Source organism: Puma concolor, chromosome F2 (genome assembly GCF_028749965.1).
Source record: "Puma concolor isolate L17-30 chromosome F2, mPumCon1.1.hap2, whole genome shotgun sequence".
NCBI classification, from domain to species: domain Eukaryota; kingdom Metazoa; phylum Chordata; class Mammalia; order Carnivora; family Felidae; genus Puma; species Puma concolor.
This window is the reverse complement of record NC_141684.1, coordinates 46,555,415-46,574,666: the sequence shown is the minus strand read 5'-3', so window position 1 is coordinate 46,574,666 and position 19,252 is coordinate 46,555,415. Positions and strand designations below refer to the sequence as shown.

The 19,252-nt window shown below is 39.3% G+C and overlaps 1 protein-coding gene across 1 annotated transcript in view; it reads left to right on the top strand.

Annotated features, from left to right (window-relative positions):
• The first annotated feature begins 1,803 nt into the window (after window positions 1-1,803).
• Window positions 1,804-19,252, top strand: part of DECR1 (2,4-dienoyl-CoA reductase 1) — a 40,128-nt gene continuing 22,679 nt past the window's right edge. Inside the window, exons 1-5 of the mRNA XM_086695766.1 lie at window positions 1,804-1,942; window positions 13,989-14,191; window positions 16,221-16,278; window positions 16,403-16,489; window positions 17,450-17,597. Of these exons, the coding sequence (XP_086551892.1) occupies window positions 1,892-1,942; window positions 13,989-14,191; window positions 16,221-16,278; window positions 16,403-16,489; window positions 17,450-17,597 (547 nt within the window). The 5' untranslated portion in view covers window positions 1,804-1,891. The remainder of the gene's footprint in view (window positions 1,943-13,988; window positions 14,192-16,220; window positions 16,279-16,402; window positions 16,490-17,449; window positions 17,598-19,252) is intronic.

Here is a 19,252-nt window from a genome sequence, read left to right as displayed (position 1 = left end):
CTTATAGTAAAACAAAACACCCCAGTACCACTACCAGGCATTGGCTCCCCAAAAGCACAATTATTGGGAAAAACTGTCTTGCCTGGTGGGGAAAAAGTTCATCGTCATCTTTATCAAAAACTTAACATGCCTAGGCCAAAGATTTTATAACTCAGCTGCCCGGAAAACCCAATGGTGGGTGACCTCAGATCACCTTGAGCCAGATCCCCACACCCTGTCTAACTTCTCTCATCTCTGAGAGGCCTGGGACAGTGTCAACGAAGTCATCAAATGGCGGGACCCAGGTGGACTAGACTAGATATGTGGAAGGACAGCCTATATAGTACTTCCCTCAATCTGGTCAGGGTCGTATGTGCTGGAAACTATTTGTCCAACTTTCTTCCTGCTCCCACTTGCCAGAGAGAAACATTTGGGAGTCCAAATGTATGGGGACAGAGAGACTCAAAAAAAAGTGGCATGTCTTACAAATTGGCAATTAAAAAGATGATAAATGGCCTCCCAAGTGTATAATCCAACATTATGGCCTTGCCACCTGGGCAGAGGATGGGTCCTGGGGCTACCGCACTCCTACTTAATGCTAAACTGCATAATCAGACTAAAAGCAGTTACAAAAATTATAACCAATAAAACTCCCAGAGCTCTTAATTTACTAGCCAAGCAGCAAACCCAAACACACAATGCTACCTATCAAAATCACTTGGCATTAGATTACCTGCTTGCTTCTGAGAGAGATTTGTAAAAAGTTTAACCTAAACAACTGCTGCCTACAGATAAGTAATGAAAAAAAAGTCATAGAGGCGATCACAAATCAAACAAAAACAATTGCTCTTGTTCCCGTCCAGCCCTGGAACAGTTAAAACCCTAGGAAGTTATTTGGAAGATGTTTTTCAATTTTGGGGGGATTCAAAACTCTCATAAAATTATCCACCTAATTCTGGGAGGTTGCTTAATCGTACCTTGTACCTTGCTTGGCTCCCCTGGTTGTGTGGTCTGTCTCCAGTCTATACTGGTTCCTGACAACATCCCTCAGGACCTCATAATATGAGACAACTTAATCAGACTGCATGTTTGTGTTACCATATATGGGAGACAAAGGAGAAAAAAATATATAAAAACTATACCACGTGGCATTCAGGGCTCAGTTCTTACTGTACGAACCCAACTGAGTGGTGCTAGCAGGAATAAAGTTGTTTTCCAGAAACAAAGGCCTCAGTGTCAGGACTCTGTGTGCAAGAATCCTGCTACAAGGTAGATATTACTACTCTGATGATGTATGATTCAGCGCCACACCAACCAGGAATTAGACCTGGGGTCCAGGGGCGCCAGGGTAGCAGCCATCAAGACACGCCCCGCCCCTACCCCTGCTGGCCCCGCCCCTACCCCGTGGACCGCCATGGCGCCCCTCCCCCCATTCCATCCGCCCGCTTGCAGCTTCCGGCTCCCGCCCATCGCGACCCCTGCCAGCCAGGTTCCGACCACTCTGGCTCCGCCCCCTTCCCATCCTCCTCCCCCTCCTCCCCCTTCTCCCCTCCTCCTCCCAGCTCCCGCCTGTCCCGTCCTGTGCCAGCCCGGTCCCGCCCACTCCTCCCCCCCCCCCCCCCGCCCCGCTCCCTCCTCCTTCTCGCTCCGGTCCGACCTGGCCCCTGCCGTCCCCGCCCCGCCCCCTCCTCCTCCCCACTCTGGTCCGCCCCATCCCCGGCCCCGCTCCTGCCCGCCCCGGCCCGGACACCGCCCCTCCTCCTTCCCTCTTCGGTCCGCCCCGCCCCCCGTTTGGCCCCGCCCTGGCCTCACCCCCTCCTCCCCCCTCCTGTCCGCCCCGCCCCGCCCCCGTCCCCTCACCCCGTTCGACCCGGTTCCCCGCTCCTGCCAGTCCCAATCCGGAAGGTCCAAGATGGCGATGCTAGGCCGAGTTTTCCTTACTCGGGGCCAAGGTCCTCGGAGGGTAAGACGACGGAGCGAAGATCCGGACCCGGCTTGCGGGGAGCGAGGACAGGGGGTTCCGGGCCGCGGAGAAACGCGGGAGCAGTGGGAGCCGGGAGGCGGGGTTGGAGTTAAGAGGGGTCAAAGCCACATTTGCTGTCTGAGAAAGTGTGTGAGGGTCATGCTGTGATTCTCAAAGTTTTCATGTCCCTAAGAAGTTTCAGAGTTGTGTGGAAATAGGTGGAAAGACTGGAGACATTGCACACGTTGGCCCTTTGCGGAGGGAGAGGGACTGGGGGGGGGGGGGGTCCAGAGGAGGCATTGGCCTTATAAGAGACCTTGATTTAAGAGGAAGAGCCATTCATGTGTTGTGCAAATTAAACATTAATACAAGCATATTCACATAAAGCTTTTTATGAAAAGGGAGAAACCCCCAGCTATCTAGACTCCATTTCCCAGAGGTAAAGCTGGGAGAGAAGCATCTAAGGCTGGCTTTTACCTATATCTCCACCATGCTTTGGGAAAGACAACTTGTTTGCTGGTTTGTCAACTTATGTATATCCGTTGGACTCTTAGTCCAAATAGAAAATGCAAGTGAAGGGGCGCCTGGGTGGCTCAGTCAGTTATGTCTGACTTGGGCTCAGGTCATGATGTCAAGACTCCTGGGTTCCAGCCCTACATTGGGCTCCACACTGACAGCAGGGAGCCTGCTTGGGATTCTTTCTCTCTCTCTCTCTCTCTCTCTCTCAAAATAAATAAACAGGCGCAGGGGCGGGGGGGGGGGCGGGGATGAAAGTGAAGACAGAGAGGATAAGGAGAAAGGAAGACGAAAACAAAGCAATAGTGGGGGTGTGTGGGTGCCTCAGTTGGTAGTCTCAGACTCTTGGTTTTGGCTCAGATCATGATCTCAGGTTTGTGAGTTTGAGCCATGGTGAGTTCGAGCTTGTCTCAGGCTGTGTACTGGCAGCTGCAAAGCCTGCTTGGGATTCTCTGTCTCCCTGTCTTAGTGTCCCTTCCTGCTCATTCTCTCTCTCAAAATAAATAAATAAACATTAAAAAAAAAATAAAAGCAAACAGTAGTATCCAAGACAGCCTCTTCCACAACCAAATTCAAAAATCCTAATAAATTAAACCAAAAAGTTCAATTTCCTTAGCTAGGTTGAAAAACTATTTTGCCAGTTGTGAAAAAAAACCCTTTTAAATCAAATAGAATGGGCAGCCATAGTAGTTTTTTTAATTTTATTTATTTGTTTATTAAACATTAAAAAATATATATGTGTATATATATATATATATATATATTTTTTTTTTTTTTTTGAAAGAGAGAGCACAAGCGGGGGCGAGGCAGAGACAGAGAGGGAGACATAAAATCTGAAGGGGACTCCAGGCTGTGAGCTGTCAGTACAGAGCCTGATGCGGGGCCTGAACTCTGGAACGGTGAGATCATGACCTGAGTCGAAGTCGGATGCCCAACCGACTGAGCCACCCAGGAGCCCCTTTAATTTTTTTTTTTTTTAAAAGAGAGACAGTAGCTTCAAATGTGAACACAAGGAAATAATAGTATACTAAATCTCTCAAGTAAGAGAACTTTTCTTTTAAAAAGTGATACTTGTTCAACACCAAAGTTTTGTTGATACTGTTTTCCTTTAAAGGTTTTGGATACAGATCGTTGTAAAAGAAGCTTGTGTTTTCTGGATTCTTCTCAAAGAACTTTCTCTTCCTACAACTCTGTGAGGCAGAAAAGTCCCCAGAGATTTTTTTTTCCCCCACAAATCATTAAGCCTGTAGTAATAAGGTCACACAGACTGTATCCCAGCTCTTCTGACACCCTTAGACAATGAACTCATTTAAAAAGTAATTGTAATCTGACAATTTTGAATTTCTTTTGCTTAAGAAAAATAGAAGTTTTGAGGATTGGGGCTCAGGGCCAAGAGAAGCCTGTTTTGGTGTGGTTTGTTTTCTTGGCACACGCAGGCTTGGGCTTAAATTCCTAGGAGAAGAGACTTTACATCTATGAAGTGGGTTGTTCCAGGGAACATCAGATTTTTGTTAGCAAATACTAGTTGTTACAATTAAAACCTAATTTGAGTAGTTTTGTTACCAAGAACAAAGAGAAAAGTTTCATTTGTTGAGTTCTATTTATGAAGTGTTACATTAAATTGTTCTGTTTAACTAGTAGGCCTAAGTACAAACAATTACTGAGAACTGGCTCTGTGCCTGGCCCTGGGTTGGAAAAATTTTTTAAAAAATGACCTTTGCTCTCATGCTGATTTCAGTTCTACCCTGGAAAACATTCACATATTCAGCTGTTTATCAGGAAATGCTCATTAAGTGCCTATTAAGTGTTAGGCATTCTTTAGAGGTAGTTGGTTGAAAAGCTATGTGTACATCATTAAGTTTCATGTATATTTTTCAAGCTAAGAGATAATTACGACTGGACATTGAAATCAGTTTTGTGGAACAAGATGAGTTTAAGAAAAATAAATTGAAATAGAATAGGAAATATCAGAATTCATCTCAGATAATAAGGTTAAGTTTACTTTGTGAAACTTTTCTTTTTTAATTTTACCATTCTTCCTTTTGTAGATTAATTCTTAGATCTCTAAGATGCACACTGCCAAGCTTCCTTTCTTTTTGTTGTGTTTAAAAAAAAATTTTTTTTAAGTATATTTGTTAAGTTTAGACAGAGAAGAGCCAGTGGGGTAGGGGCGGAGAGAGAGAAAGAGAGAATCGCAAGCAGGCTCCGCACCACCAGCAAGGAGCCCGATGAGGGGCTCAAACCCACGAACCGCGAAATCATGACCTCAGCCACAATCAAGAGTCAGATGATTGAGACTGAGCCACCCAGGTGTCCCCCTTTCCTTTTGTTTTTATCAAGAGCAATAACTTTAGGATCTTTAGGATCTAACTCTTGCTACTGCCTGAAAAAACTGTGGCACTCATTTCCTCACCTTTTTTAGGTCTTTGCTCAAATTCACCTCAGTGAGATCTCCACCCCTATTCTATGCCTTATTTTTTCCCATAGTATGTATTAGCTTATAATATACTATATATATTATTTAATTTACTTGTCCTCCTCCCTCCAAAAAATAATCTCTCAAGGTAGAGTATTGTATCTGTTTTTGTTCACTGCTGTGTTACCATTTCCTAGAACAGTGCCTAGGGCATAGGAGATGCTCCATAAAAACTTGCTAAATATAAGTAAATGAGTTAAATCTATACCAGCTCATAACATCATGTTTATCTCTAATATATTTTTTTCATATAAGCAAATTCCCATATAAAAAACCTTTTGAAGAGTTGAGGTTCTATTTCTTGTCCCCAAAAAAGATTGCCAGGATGTGTGGGTGGCTAAGTTGGTTAAGCATCTGACTCTTGATTTTGGCTCAGGTCATGATATCACTGTCATAAGATGAAGCCCCATGTTGGGCTCTGTGCTGGGCTTGGAGACTGCATAAGATTTTCTCTCTCCCTCTCCCTCGGCCCCTTCCCTGCTTGTGCACTGGCGCTTTCTCTCTCTCTCTCTCTCTCTCTCTCTCAAGAAAGAAAAAGAAAGAAAGAAAAAAAGAAAGAAAGAAAGAAAAGAGAGTGAGAAAGAGAGAGAAGAAAGAAAGAAAGAAAGAAAAGAAAGAAAGAAAGAAAGAAAGAAAGAAAGAAAGAAAGAAAGAAAGAAAGAAAGAAAAAGAAAGAAGTCAGGTAGTCATGTTAGTTTTGGCGAATGTGATGGGTGGGGATCAGTGAGATTACTCAATGAGAGGTTAGCCAGAGTGAAGATCCCAGCTGAAAATATCAAATTGCCGGCTCATTTATCTCCTTGATTTCATCTCCCTTTATTGTGTGGTATTGGTGAAGCATCTGTTAGGTCCACATCTAACTGCCAACAGGTAAGAACTGTAATAAAAATGGGAAGCACACCCTGGAGCACACAGCAGCTACTTTTTCAAGGACTCATGTTCATTGCTATGAGATGTATCGTTACTTAAAAATGTAATTTCTGTCTTGCTACTGGCAACAACTACGTAATTCAGCCTAGCCACTGCAGCTAGGAGTCCAGCTAACTTTCTTTTATATTTGCTCAGCCTTACCTTCAAGTTGCTGTGGCAACGAGATCTGTGTTCTGCAGTTGCTTAGAAGAGCCTCTGTGCAGTGCTCTGCTTTCAGTTAAGGAGAAGGAGAGGTACTCAAGCAATCCACACACGCACAGAGCTCAAGAGTAGCATGGCCTGTGGCAAGCCATGGGTATGGGTAGAGTTTGGGTTCTTCAGTTCTTTTATGGTTTGTAGGGTTGGTTTTGGATTAGTGGGTGGGACAATTCTTCATTCTGCAGGACTATCTGTTTGTACAGGAGCATCAAGTAGAGCATCCTGCCCAGCCTCCTCTTGTATTTCCAGATGTTTCCGGCTAAGAGCCATGTCCACTGTGCTTAAGTGGCAGTGGTCTGGACATTGAAAATAATGCAGGCAAGGCACAGATACGTGCCTTCTAGCAACTGGACAAAATAGACTGGGAAGTAGTTACTGGAGGTTTAACTGTCTGCACAGACTATTGAGTTGTGTTGGGAATGCAGAATTATGCATTTTTCAAAGTCATCCTTTGAAAAATAAGATTGTCAGGTCTTTACCAAGCTGACATCTTAATGTGACAGTCAAGGCCCAGTCTGCAGAGCTCTTTTCCTGTGAATTTGGGTCAGGATCAATTTGTTTTTAAAAAAATATTCGTGTTGACCTAATCAGCAGTACCTCATGTACTTAGAAAATCCAAAAAAAAAAAAAAAAAAAAAAAATTAGGGTGATGTTTCATTGTCTTTATAACTCACACTTCAGTGTGGAATATACAGGACACTTTATTAAAATTTTTTTTTCATGTTTATTTATTTATTTATTTTTTTATTTAAAAAAAAATTTTTTTTTCAACGTTTATTTATTTTTGGGACAGAGAGAGACAGAGCATGAACGGGGGAGGGGCAGAGAGAGAGGGAGACACAGATTCGGAAACAGGCTCCAGGCTCCGAGCCATCAGCCCAGAGCCTGACGCGGGGCTCGAACTCACGGACCGCGAGATCGTGACCTGGCTGAAGTCGGACGCTTAACCGACTGCGCCACCCAGGCGCCCCTCATGTTTATTTATTTTGAGAGAGGGAGAGAGCATGAGCAAGGGATGGGGCAGACAGAGAGGGAGAGAGAGAGTCCCAAGCAGGCTCCGTGCTGTCAGCGCAGAGCCCGATGCAGGAACTGTGAGATCATGACCTGAGACGAAATCGAGAGTTGGACACTTAACTATTTACACTTTAAATAGCACTGATCGTATGCCAGTGTTCTTCTTGCTGACACTTTGTTTTCCTCTATACCCTTTTTTTTTTTTTTAATTTTTTTTCAACGTTTTTTTACTTATTTTTGGGACAGAGAGAGACAGCGCATGAACGGGGGAGGGGCAGAGAGAGAGGGAGACACAGAATCGGAAACAGGCTCCAGGCTCCGAGCCATCAGCCCAGAGCCTGACGCGGGGCTCGAACTCACGGACCGCGAGATCGTGACCTGGCTGAAGTCGGACGCTTAACCGACTGCGCCACCCAGGCGCCCCCTCTATACCCTTTTTATATTGTGTCCTTGCATATATGATCTGATATTGTGTTAACTATTTCTAATCAAAAATTAATTTATGAACATACCAAACACTCAACAGTACAAAAGTATGCAATGACCGTACAAACAGTCCCTCTCCAAGAGATTAATGCTATAAATAGTTTCTTGTGGATCCTTCCAACAATTTTTGTTTATGTATCAACATATATATGGAGATATTTTCATTAAAAGAAACCACACAAATGAGAGCATTTTATATATATTTCCCTACCTTGGATTTTTCCCTTAACACATGGTGCCTCACGTTGTTGGTACTCAATAAATTTGTTGAGCGATTGAATAACAACATATTGTTATTAGAATAGAATATATTCTATTAAAAGATACACAGTATTGTGTTATATGCATGTGCCCTAATTAATTGAGCATCCCTTTGGAAATGCAAATAGATTGTTTTTTGGTCTTTTTTGATTGCAAACAGTGCTTTAGTAAATATGTTTGTTTGGCTCATCTGAGTGCCCTGTATTTCTGAGTCCCTAAGAGTGAATTTTGAGATATGCTTGTCAATTTGTGCAAAAAGCCACCTGGTGTTTTGATAGGAATCGCATTGAATCTGTAGATCAATTTGGGGAGTACTGCCATCTTAACAAAATTAAGTTTTTCAATCCATGAACACAGGATGTCTTATTTATTTAGGTCCTCTTTAATTTCTTAATGGTGTATAAAGTTTTTAATTTATAAATCTTGTACTTTTATTAAATTTATTAGTAAGTGTTTTATTCTTTTTGATGTGATTGTAAATAGAATTGTTAAGTTCATTTTGATCTTAGTGCCTTTCTTTGAACATAGCTTCTTCCTCCCACCTGAAAGAGTGAGTTTATCTGTTGGATTAATTCCTAAATGTTGAGTTGCTGGGTCAAAGGATATGTGTAGTTTAGTCAACATTTTGATATGTGTTGCCAAATTGGCCTCCAAAGAAGTTGGCCCAATTCATTTCAACAGATTGTAAGAATGACTTTAATCAGATATTTTTTAGTATTCCCAATCTTTTGTGAGAAAAAAGATACCTTCTTTGTCTAATTACATCACTTGGTTGAAGGTATGGTTGTATATATTTTTTGCATGTGGGCTATCTTTTAAGGTCTTTGCCCAGTTTTTCTATTTGCAAATGATCTGTTCATACTCATACATCAATAGATTTGGATTAATATTTAACATGGCATAATTCAGAGTCTTTGGAAGTGACTATTTCAACTTCATGAAACACGTGGCAGAGACCTGGGTTGTATCCATAGCTGCATAAGATTCTACTTGTCTTCTCTCATGTACTTTGGATGGCATCGGACCCTGGCTGATCAGCATTACAGAAAATAAAACAGGCATTTACTGAATGCCCAACTGGTGTTAGAAATCCTATTATAAAGGGGAGGCTGGCTGGCTCAGTTGGTTAAATGTCTGACTCTTGGTTTCAGCTCCGGACATGATCTCATGGTTCCTGAGATGGAGCCCTGCATCAAGTAGGGCTCTGCCCCGACAGAGCAGAGCCTGCTTGGGATTGTCTTTGCCCCTCTCCCCTCACTCTGTCCCTCTCTCTCCTTCTCTCTCTCCCTCTCCCTTTCTCTCTCTCTCTTGTCTCTCTCTCTCTCGCTGCCCCTCTCCTGCTGATGCCCTCCCTTTCTCTCTCTCTCTCTCTCTCAAATAAACTTAAAAAAAATTATTCCTTAAAAAAACAAGACACCCTATTATAGTTATGAATGGAGACTGTTCTGTCTTCCTGGGTGCTCACAGTCTGGTGCGGAAGGCTAAGAAAGACTAAGATCCTGATGGAGGGAGGGATTCATTTGGCCCATTTTTAACAGACACACATGTTTAAAAGTGTCAACAGTTTTTGACACTTTGGCTTGGTTTTGAAGGCTGATTGAGAAAGAAAGTGGCTAGTTTAGGCAAGTGAGAAATCAGCAAAGACCGAGCAAAGACCAGAAGGTGAAAGTTCTTGGCGAGTTTCAGGAAAGCTGAGGGGTTGGTGAGCATAGAATAAACCTGTAAGTGGTGAAACTGATAAGTAGGACTAGGAAGGTAGGTTGAGGCTGTATTGTCCAGCTTGAATGCCAGTAAAGAGTTTAATTTTTGTGTTTTCAACTCTAGAGGACATCTGTACTTTTGAGGTATGCGATTTTAATGTGGGAGCCCTGTCAATTAGTAATGGTGACAATGATAGTGAGATAACTAAGCTAAGAGCTATTTAAATATGACCTTTAGCCCACAACTTCTGTGTGAGTGTCTGTTATTATAGGATTTTTACAGATTTGGAACTGGATTTTCTTAATAGTATACCTCGATCATTAAACAATTACTTTTACAGAAAATTGTTTTAGATGAAACTTCAGAAACTTTTCTGTGGTACAAAAAAGAACAAGAAAAAAGAAAAAAAACATTTTCCCCTTTTCTATTTTGTATTAGTTTCTTGGGTTTTATCTAGATTAGGAGTCATGCACTCAAATGCCTCAAGTTCTGAGAGGCTCTATAAATGACAGTGATTGCCCACTGAAAAGAGTATACTTTGCCCGTGTGAGTGAGGATTGGGCAGAGCTTAGGTCTTGTCTCAAGTGGGCATTAACTCGGCCTTATTGGAAGCTGAACCTCAGTGTCAGTAGAGCTTCTGATTTTTATCTTAATTCACTCAGTATCTAAATATTGGCTCAAAAGTTTTAAGACATTGGGGGTGCCTGGGTGGCTCAGTTGGTTAAGTGTCCAACTTCAGCTCAGGTCATGATCTCAACGGTTCATGAGTTTGAACCCCATGTATGCTGACAGCTCAGAGCCTGGAGCCTGCTTTGCTTTGGATTCTGTCTCCCTCTCTCTGCCCCTCCCCCATTCACACTCTGTCTCTCTCTCTCTCTCTTAAAAAATAAATGAACTTAAAAATTATTTTAAAACGTTGGGCAGGCCTAATAAAACATCTGGCCTAGGATCACCAATCTGCCTTTATTGTAGGTGTTTATTCTAGACATTTGAGACTAGCCAAAATACTTAGGTAATTTAAGAATAAATCTCATTGCTATACAGTCCTCATCCTCCGGGGAGAAGACAGTCAAGACTCTTAAAGAATTGCCATTCTGAGGATTAAAAGTACAATCACTTTTCATGAGTTTAGATGGTATTGTTTAGGACCACATGAAGGAGATAGATATTGTTTATATGATGTGGGGGAGTCGTGCATATGGAGGCAGATGATAACTGATTTTCTTTTTCTGGGAGATTGTAGAACTTCTAATTCTAAAAGTGAATTTGTTTGCCAAAATGGAAGATGAGAGAGGGTTGTAAGAATTTTAGGTTTTAAAGATATCCAGAGAACTCAATCTTGATATGCAAGGTATTATTTCTATTTTCAAAAGACAACTGATTTCTAGAAAAAGCACAGAGCAAGATTTGAAAACTTAAAAGTCTATTTTGAATCTACTTTTTATGACTCAAAAAGAAATGGCAAGGGCACCTGGGTGGCTCAGTTGGTTAAGCATCCGACTTCGGCTCAGGTCATGATGGCACAGTTTATGAGTTTGAGCCTGGCATCGAGCTCTTTGTGGATAGCTCGGAGCCTGGAGCCTGCTTCAGATTCTGTTTCCTTTTCTCTCTGCCCCTCCCCCCCTCACACTCTGTCTCTCAAAAATAAATAGTAAAGCAATTAAAAAAAAAAAACAAAAAGAAATAGTCAAAATGCTATTTCAGGTTGCTCAGAATTCTTTGTAGAAATAGGAGACCGAATACAACAAGATTCTATGAGGTCTGTTCACCTCAATGGGTCTTAATGTTGAAATGAACAAGTTGTTTGTAGACAAATAGATGGCTTGAATTTAATATTCAACAGCATATATGCTATGAATTATTAGAAGGTAATGTGAATTAAAGTAGCATATCAATTTCTTCACTTTTGGTTTGGTGGGAAAGATCAGTGTTGATTAGATCAAATAAAATACAACAGGTAAGCCTGTGCTAAGTAGTAACCTAATACGTTATAGACACTTATTAGGAACTGTTAATCAAACTGATTATTTTTACCTGTACATTCTTCTACCATTTGGGAGGTTGAGACAATGTTTTAGGATAAGAAAGTTTATATGCAAATATTTTGCATAATTTATCTTTTGTAAAGCACCACATCACATTCCCTGTACAAAGCAACACTAAATAAATAAAAATTCATTTTAGAGTCTTTGGAAAATTGGAACACAGTTTTTTCATCATTAGTGAGTAATGACAGACTCCCTAAGCTACTTGTGCAAATTTCCTGTTCTATCATCTTAATGTAATATTCTTGGAGGCGGTGGCAGCCTTAGGTAAAACTGCTATTTATGTAGAGAAAGATTATTGTAGGTTGCTTGGATTATTCTGCTTTGGCAGAGGATACAAAAAGAAAATGCTTTGTCAACCTGAAGCCAAAGGATGTACAATGACCAGCCTGGAGCGTAATCAGATTTACAAATTCATCCTCACCAATTATTTTGTACATGCTTTCAGATTTTGTCTTTCAGTAACATGTTTTTCCTGATTGTAAAAGCAAGTCATACATATTGAAAAGATAAAAATGCTAAAACCCAACAAAAGGCAAAAATAATCATCCATAATCTCATCACCTAGAGATAGTAATTGTGTAAGGAATATATGGGTGGACTCTGAAGTCAGACACATCTTGGATTTGAATCAAGTCTTTTCTACTTATTATTTGTCTTTAAAAGTTAGTTACTGGGGCGCCTGGGTGGCTCAGTCGGTTGAGCATCCGACTTCGGCTCAGGTCATGATCTCGCGGTCCGTGAGTTCGAGCCCCGCATCGGGGTCTGTGCTGACAGCTTGGAGCCTGGAGTCTGCTTCGGATTCTTTGTCTCCCTCTCTTTCTGTCCCTCCCCTGCTCATGCTCTGTCTCTCTCTGTCTCAAAAATAAATAAGACATTAAAAAAAATTTAAAAAAAAGTTTGTTACTTGATCTTCCTGTGTTTCACATTTTTCATCTATAAATTGAGGATAGCAATAGAATTTACCTTATAGGATTGTTGTGAGATAATTCATTTAAAGTCTTTAGTAGACCTTGGCACATAATTAATGGTGAATCTACTACTTACTGTTATTTCATTAGTCTTTTTCCCAAGCATATATTTTTATTTACAGTTAACATATTGTATACTTCTTTTTTCACGTAACATCATATCATAAGCATTTTCTTGTGTAATTTCCAGTTGATAAACAGCCTTATCCTAAATCATTGACCACATTTCCAATTATTTCCTTAGGAGAAATTTCTAGATACCCGAGACCAACTGATAGCAGCTCACTTAGCTTATAGGAATATTCTAGCAGGAAATGATACATTTTGGAGTTGTAGTCTTGCAACCATGACCTGATGGAGAACATCACATGCCTTTTTGGTGTGATCATTAAGCTCTGTAGGAGTTCAGTGAGTAGAGAGAGGAAATATACAAGGTAATGATGAGGGAGGGCTTTGGAGCCTATCAGACCACATTTGAATCTTGGTTCTGGGACTTGGGCAATATATTTAAAATATATTTAACATAACTGTCCCCCCCCACCCCCCCCCCCCCCACCTCCACAGCACAGTGAGGTTAAAATAATACCTGTTTCATGGGCTGGTGAAGATATCGAGTCTTGACACATGATAAGCACTTAATGAAATTAGCTCCTTATTGTTATTATGTTCAACACTTAAAGTTTGTTTTTATAATTAAAGGTGAGAAAATGGCAGTGATTTTTACAAGTAATGTGAGAATGTAAGTTGTAAGGCATAAGATAGGGCAATGCAAATGTTTTCAGTGTAAAATGTTTTAATTTTTTCCCTGTTTTAAATATAACAAATAATTATCTGTTCTAAATTTATTATCCAGAAGACAACATGGGATGAGATATTTGATTTAATAAACTTATAAGGACTTGTAGTAATTTTCTTCAGTGATTCAAAGATGGAATGTGATTTTTATCCAAGTTATTCTTATTGAAAGATGAATGTGCTTTATGTCAGTTCGTTTTATATAAATTTAAGCAAAACCCCTGTAAATAATAATGCTAGCATTTATAGAACATTTAGTATATGCTAAACAATGTTCTAGGTATTTTACTTATGTTAATTCATGTAATGCTTACAATGTCTCAAGAGTAAGGTTCTTTTATTGTCTTCATTTATGGAAGAAACTGAGGCACAAAGAGGTTAAATCACTTGCTGAAGTTTATACAACTAAAGAGAAAATATGTCCTATGTGGTCTTTGTCCAAAGCCCATGCTTTTACCCATTCCACTGTGTTACTTAACATTCCAGTGGGGAAAAAAGTAATAATTGGTTAAATACGATACCAGTACGTTTACAGTGAGTTTGTTAATCCAAGAGTTTGATTAATAGTGAATTCAAGAGTAAGTTTTTTGAAATTCATCTATTTTGTGGAAATGCACGTGTGAAAATTTCAATTAATCTTTTTTCCCTTTCAGTTTTTCAGTTATGGAACAAAAATATTGTATCAAAACCTTGAAGCGTTTCAGTCTAAATTCTTCCCGCCCCTTCGAAAACCGATGCTACCACCTAATAGTTTTCAAGGAAAAGTGGCGTTTATTACCGGGGGAGGTACTGGCCTTGGTAAAGGAATGACAGCTCTTCTGTCCAGCCTAGGTGCTCAGTGTGTGATAGCCAGCCGGTAAGTCACGCTCACCAGTTGCCTGGCAAGAGTCTAGTATAAAACATTTCTGTGCCACAGTATTGAAAACACTATATGCCAGAGTTTTTTGATTTTCATCATCATTTTCTGTGAATATCCTTTAGATTATTTAAGTAAATCTCCTTGGAAAAATCAGTTATACTTGTAATGATAGAAATGCAGATGGGATCCTGATTTGCATTGGTTCAGTTTAGGATTTTTCGACTTTACAATGGTGTGAAAGTAATACACATTCAGTAGAAACTGTACTTGAAGTTTTGAATTTGGAACCTTTCCCAGGCTAATAATATGTGATGAGATACTCTGATGATGCTGGCAGTGAATTGTAGCTCTCAGTCAGCCACTCAGTCATGAGGGTAAATAACCGATACACTTCCGACCATCTTGTGCCCAGATAAACCTTCTGTTTTTCACTTTCAGTACAGTATTCAGTAAGTTTCTGTGAGATATTCAACACTTTATGATAAAACAGGCTTTGCATCAGGTGATTTTGCCTAACTATAGGCTAATGTGTTTAAGGTAGGCTAGGTTAAGCTATGGTGTGCAGTAGGTTAGGTGTATTAAATGCATTTTCAACTTACGGTGTTTTGAATTTATGGTGGGTTTATTGGGTGTAACCACATCATTAACTTGAGGAAGATCAGTAATGATTGATAATGGATAAGTTAAAAACTACTGTATTGAGGCTGCTTTTTTTTTTTTTCAATTTTTAGATAGGCTGAATAATAATCTGAATGACAAGTCACAATGTAATTTACAAAGGGCCAAAGGAATCTCTTTCAGATGTTTCCTTTCATGCAAATTGGCCAGAACATTTTTTATATTGTAACATTTTTGCAAGTATTAAAATCTTATTTTCTTTGTAACACTACATAATTTATGCTTATGGTTTATTTTTCATGTTTCTTTCGAGAGTATGAAACTAAATGCATATAATGCTTTTATATCCATAAATTTGGTCTAAAATCTACTAACATAAATTTTATACATAACAGATTTCATATAGTATAATATAAGCTTACATTATATCATAAATGTATTTTCTTTCTAAAGCAGGCTTGGGCAAGGGAACAGAAATTATTGTAATTAAGAAAATTTATTTACTTTTTTTTTTTCATGTTTTAAGTTTTAATTTAAATTTTAGTTAACATAGTATAATATTGGTTTCAAGAGTAGAATTTAGTGATTCATCACTTACATATAACACCAATGCTCATCACGAGGGCCCTTCTTAATATCCATCACCCAGCTAGCCCATCCCCCTGCCCACCTCCCCTCCAACAACCCTTTATTGGTTCTCTATTATTGTTAAGAGTCTTTTATTTGCCTCCCTCTTTTTTTTTCCCCCATTCTCTGTGTTTATCTGTTTGGGTTTTTAAATTTCACACATGAGTGATATCACGTGGTATTTGTCTTTCTCTGATTCACTTATTTCACTTAGCATAATTTTCTCTAGCTCTATCCACATTGTTGCAGATGGCAAGATTTCATTCTTTTTGATGCCTGGGTAATATTCCATTGTCCATTTTGTGTGTGTGTACACACACACACACACACACACACACATATACACACACACACACCGCACTTCCTTATCCATTCATTAGTTGGTGGACATTTGACATTTGGGCTCTTTCCATAATTTGGCTATTGTTGATAATGCTGCTATAAATGTTAGGGTGCATGTACCCCTTTGAATCAGCATTTTTGTATTAAGGAAATAATTTTAAACTATGAGTAGATATAAAGCAACTAGTTTAAAAGTAAATAATTCAATAATTGAGTATCAAGTATACAAAAATTATACTAAATTAACTTGTGGAAAGTAAATTCATTCAAACTGATTTGTTTATAGATACAGCTTTTGTATTTTGTCAAAAATGCATGTGTTTAAGCTATAGATTCTCTTTGTTTTTAATTTATGGAATTCAGTTTATGGAATTAAAAAGAAAAATATAATATGAAGTCATTTCAGAATTCATGCAAAGTACCATATTTTTATTTCTAGAAAGATTGATGTTTTGAAAGATACGGCAGAACAAATTTCTTCTCAGACTGGAAATAAGGTACATTAAAAAGAGTTATTTAATTCGGATTTACCAATAAAACATGCTTAAGTAACTTTTTCGTGCTTTTGGTTTAAGAAGTCTGGAAATTGTTGGATTTCTTTTTCTCTGTGTTATTTTTCAGGTTCATGCAGTTCAGTGTGATGTGAGGGATCCTGAAATGGTGCAAAACACTGTGTCAGAACTGATCAAAGTTGCAGGACATCCCGACGTAAGTTCAGTGCTGATGAGGCCAGAACAGGATGTTGATAACACCCACAAGAGTACTAAGGATGCACTCAGGAAATAAAATATGTACGTGAGCAAGTGCTGTGTTGAGAAGCTATTTTGTTTCTTAAGGGAAGAGCCAGCTCTGCTCAGAGCAGGGAACAGTTTAGGTGAACTGCTATACCATTTCCTTTCAGAAATACTTAAAAAATGCATTTACAGTCATATAGAATAAACTTGATTTCACTTTATTTAATAAGATTATGAAATAAGAGCAATTATCCAACAACACAATATCTAGTTTAAATGATTCATGCTCTTTGCTTTTCCTAATAACTTTTGATTATCTCCATCAGTAGAGGAGAATAATACAAGTAAAGAAATCAATAAAATACTCCAGGTTTTTCCTTTTAAGACCCGAGTTGTGTATGAGTATTTGGTTGTTGTTTGGTTCACATATGGGAAAGAAGCAATTTCCTCCAGTAGTCTCAGAGAGCGCTCTTCTGAGTTAAAGATATTTTCAGACAGACCAGTAATATTGAGTCTGCTAATAGAGCTAGGTAGAATCTTTACTGATAGTGAAGAAACATGTTATCAAGCAAGAATTTCATTGGGTAAAGTAAGCCAAAATGTCACCAGAAATTAAAAGGCATTTTGAGATTCCTTGAAATACAGTGTAGATAAGTGGTAGACATGCTTAATCTGTATTTGTTTTCTTAATGATAGATTCTACCCTAATTTTGAGACAGGGAATAGGATTCTGAAATGTGGTAAATAACACAGGGGATTTTTACAGGCTCAAAAAAAGTAAAACTGAACCAAATCTTGTGGTTTTATTTCATAGCAGACTATCAATTTTACCTTAATGGTATTTGGATTAGTATGTTTTAGAAGTAAAAACTCTGGAGGGAAAATGTTCTTCCTTATCTAAAAATTTCTATAACTTGCCTTATTGCTTTATTAGATTGTGATAAACAATGCAGCAGGGAATTTTATTTCTCCCACTGAAAGACTCTCTCCTAATGCTTGGAAGACCATAACTGACATAGTTCTAAATGGTACTGCCTATGTGACTCTAGAAATTGGAAAGCAACTAATTAAAGCACAGAAAGGTATGTTTATTAATTCTTCATATATTGATTGAGTCCCTACTGCACACAGGTTCTGTGATAAGTCCTGGGATATTTACAGAAGTCAATAAGACATTGTTGGTATCTGTGCAACTCATAGGCTAATGGAGCAGAAAGATACCTAAATAATTACTGGATGTTATGATATGAGCTGTCATAAATATACATTTCATGTATGTTGGAAACCCAGAGATAGGAATGACTAACTCTCCCTAGGATGATTATCAGGTTGAGGAACAAGACACAATTTGAGCTGAATTTTCCAAGATCCTGATGTGGAGAAGTTGGGGTGAAAGGAGGGTGGCAAGTAAATGAAAATGTCCCAGGAAAGAGACCTGATAAACAGACATTTAGGGATTGATGAGAAATTTGATGTGGTTAGAGATAAGGAGGCAGAATGGTGGGAAATGAGTGGGGATGTGGATTGGGTGTAATTGGGAAAGTTCTCAATATCAAAATAGAAAATTTGATGTTGGGGTACCTGAGGGCTCAGTCAGTTAAGTGTCTGACTCTTGGTTTTGGCTCGCGTCATGATCTCATGGTTTTGTGAGTTCGAGGCCCACACTGGGCTCTGCTCTGGCAGCGAGGAGCCTGCTTGGGATCCTCTTGTCTCCCTCTCTCTCTGCCCTTCCCCCACTTGCACTGTCTCTGTCTCTCTCAAAATAAATAAATAAACTTAAAAAAAAAGAATAAAAAAAGAAAATTTGATGTTACTTGTGAAGGAAATGGGAGTTGTTTTCTTAGGGATTTCTCTTGAAGGTGTCTCCTTCAAGTCATGTCTTGGACTTGATTGGAATGGATACTGACAACAATGTGGGGGGTGGAAAAAATTAGGGAGACCATTCCAAAGGGTTTGTCTTTTCTTTTGGTATGTGGCCACATGACATGAGGGATAAATTAGGAGACATTTAGCAGATAAAATCAATAGGCCTTACTGATTACATGAGAGAATTTGTGCTGGGTGAGTAGTTTGGATGATGATGACATCGCTGTGATTGAGAACACTGGGGAAAATAGATCTGCAAGGAAGTTACTAGAACATTTCTGTTTAGTACTATGAACAAACTCTATTCACGAAATATAAGTAGTAAATATATGTGTAATTTATGTATGTGTGTAACGTGTGTACATACTTATATGCCTAGAATCAGAGTATATTTGTTCATTTAATGGACACTTACTGATGACTTTTGTGTAACAGGTCCTGTACTATATGCACAAATGACAGAGGTGGATGAGACTCTGTCCCTGAACAAGGTGGGGGGAGGGTGCGGTGGGACTTGAAAGGGGTATTTCTTAGGGTAGAGAGCATTCTGAACAAGGAAAAGGGGGAAGAGTCCTTGAGGCTTGTGGAGAGAAGGGAAGGCATGGAGTTGGCCAGGTTCCTTCTGGTTCGGAAGCCTTTGCCTCATTAGATTCCATTTCTTCTGTACAGTGTGGATAAATCTCAAGCCAGCTTGAGAAAAAACGTGGGAACAGACAGAAGGATGCTGGAGAGGTGCTGGCTGTTTTTGTATGTGTACAACTGCCATCTTTTGTCCCTGAGCTCATTGAAATAGAAACTTCAGGTCACTTACTCCAGTTCCATTTGGCGCTTCCAAGATTTTTTTTTTTTTTTTTTTTGATCTTTTTCTTTC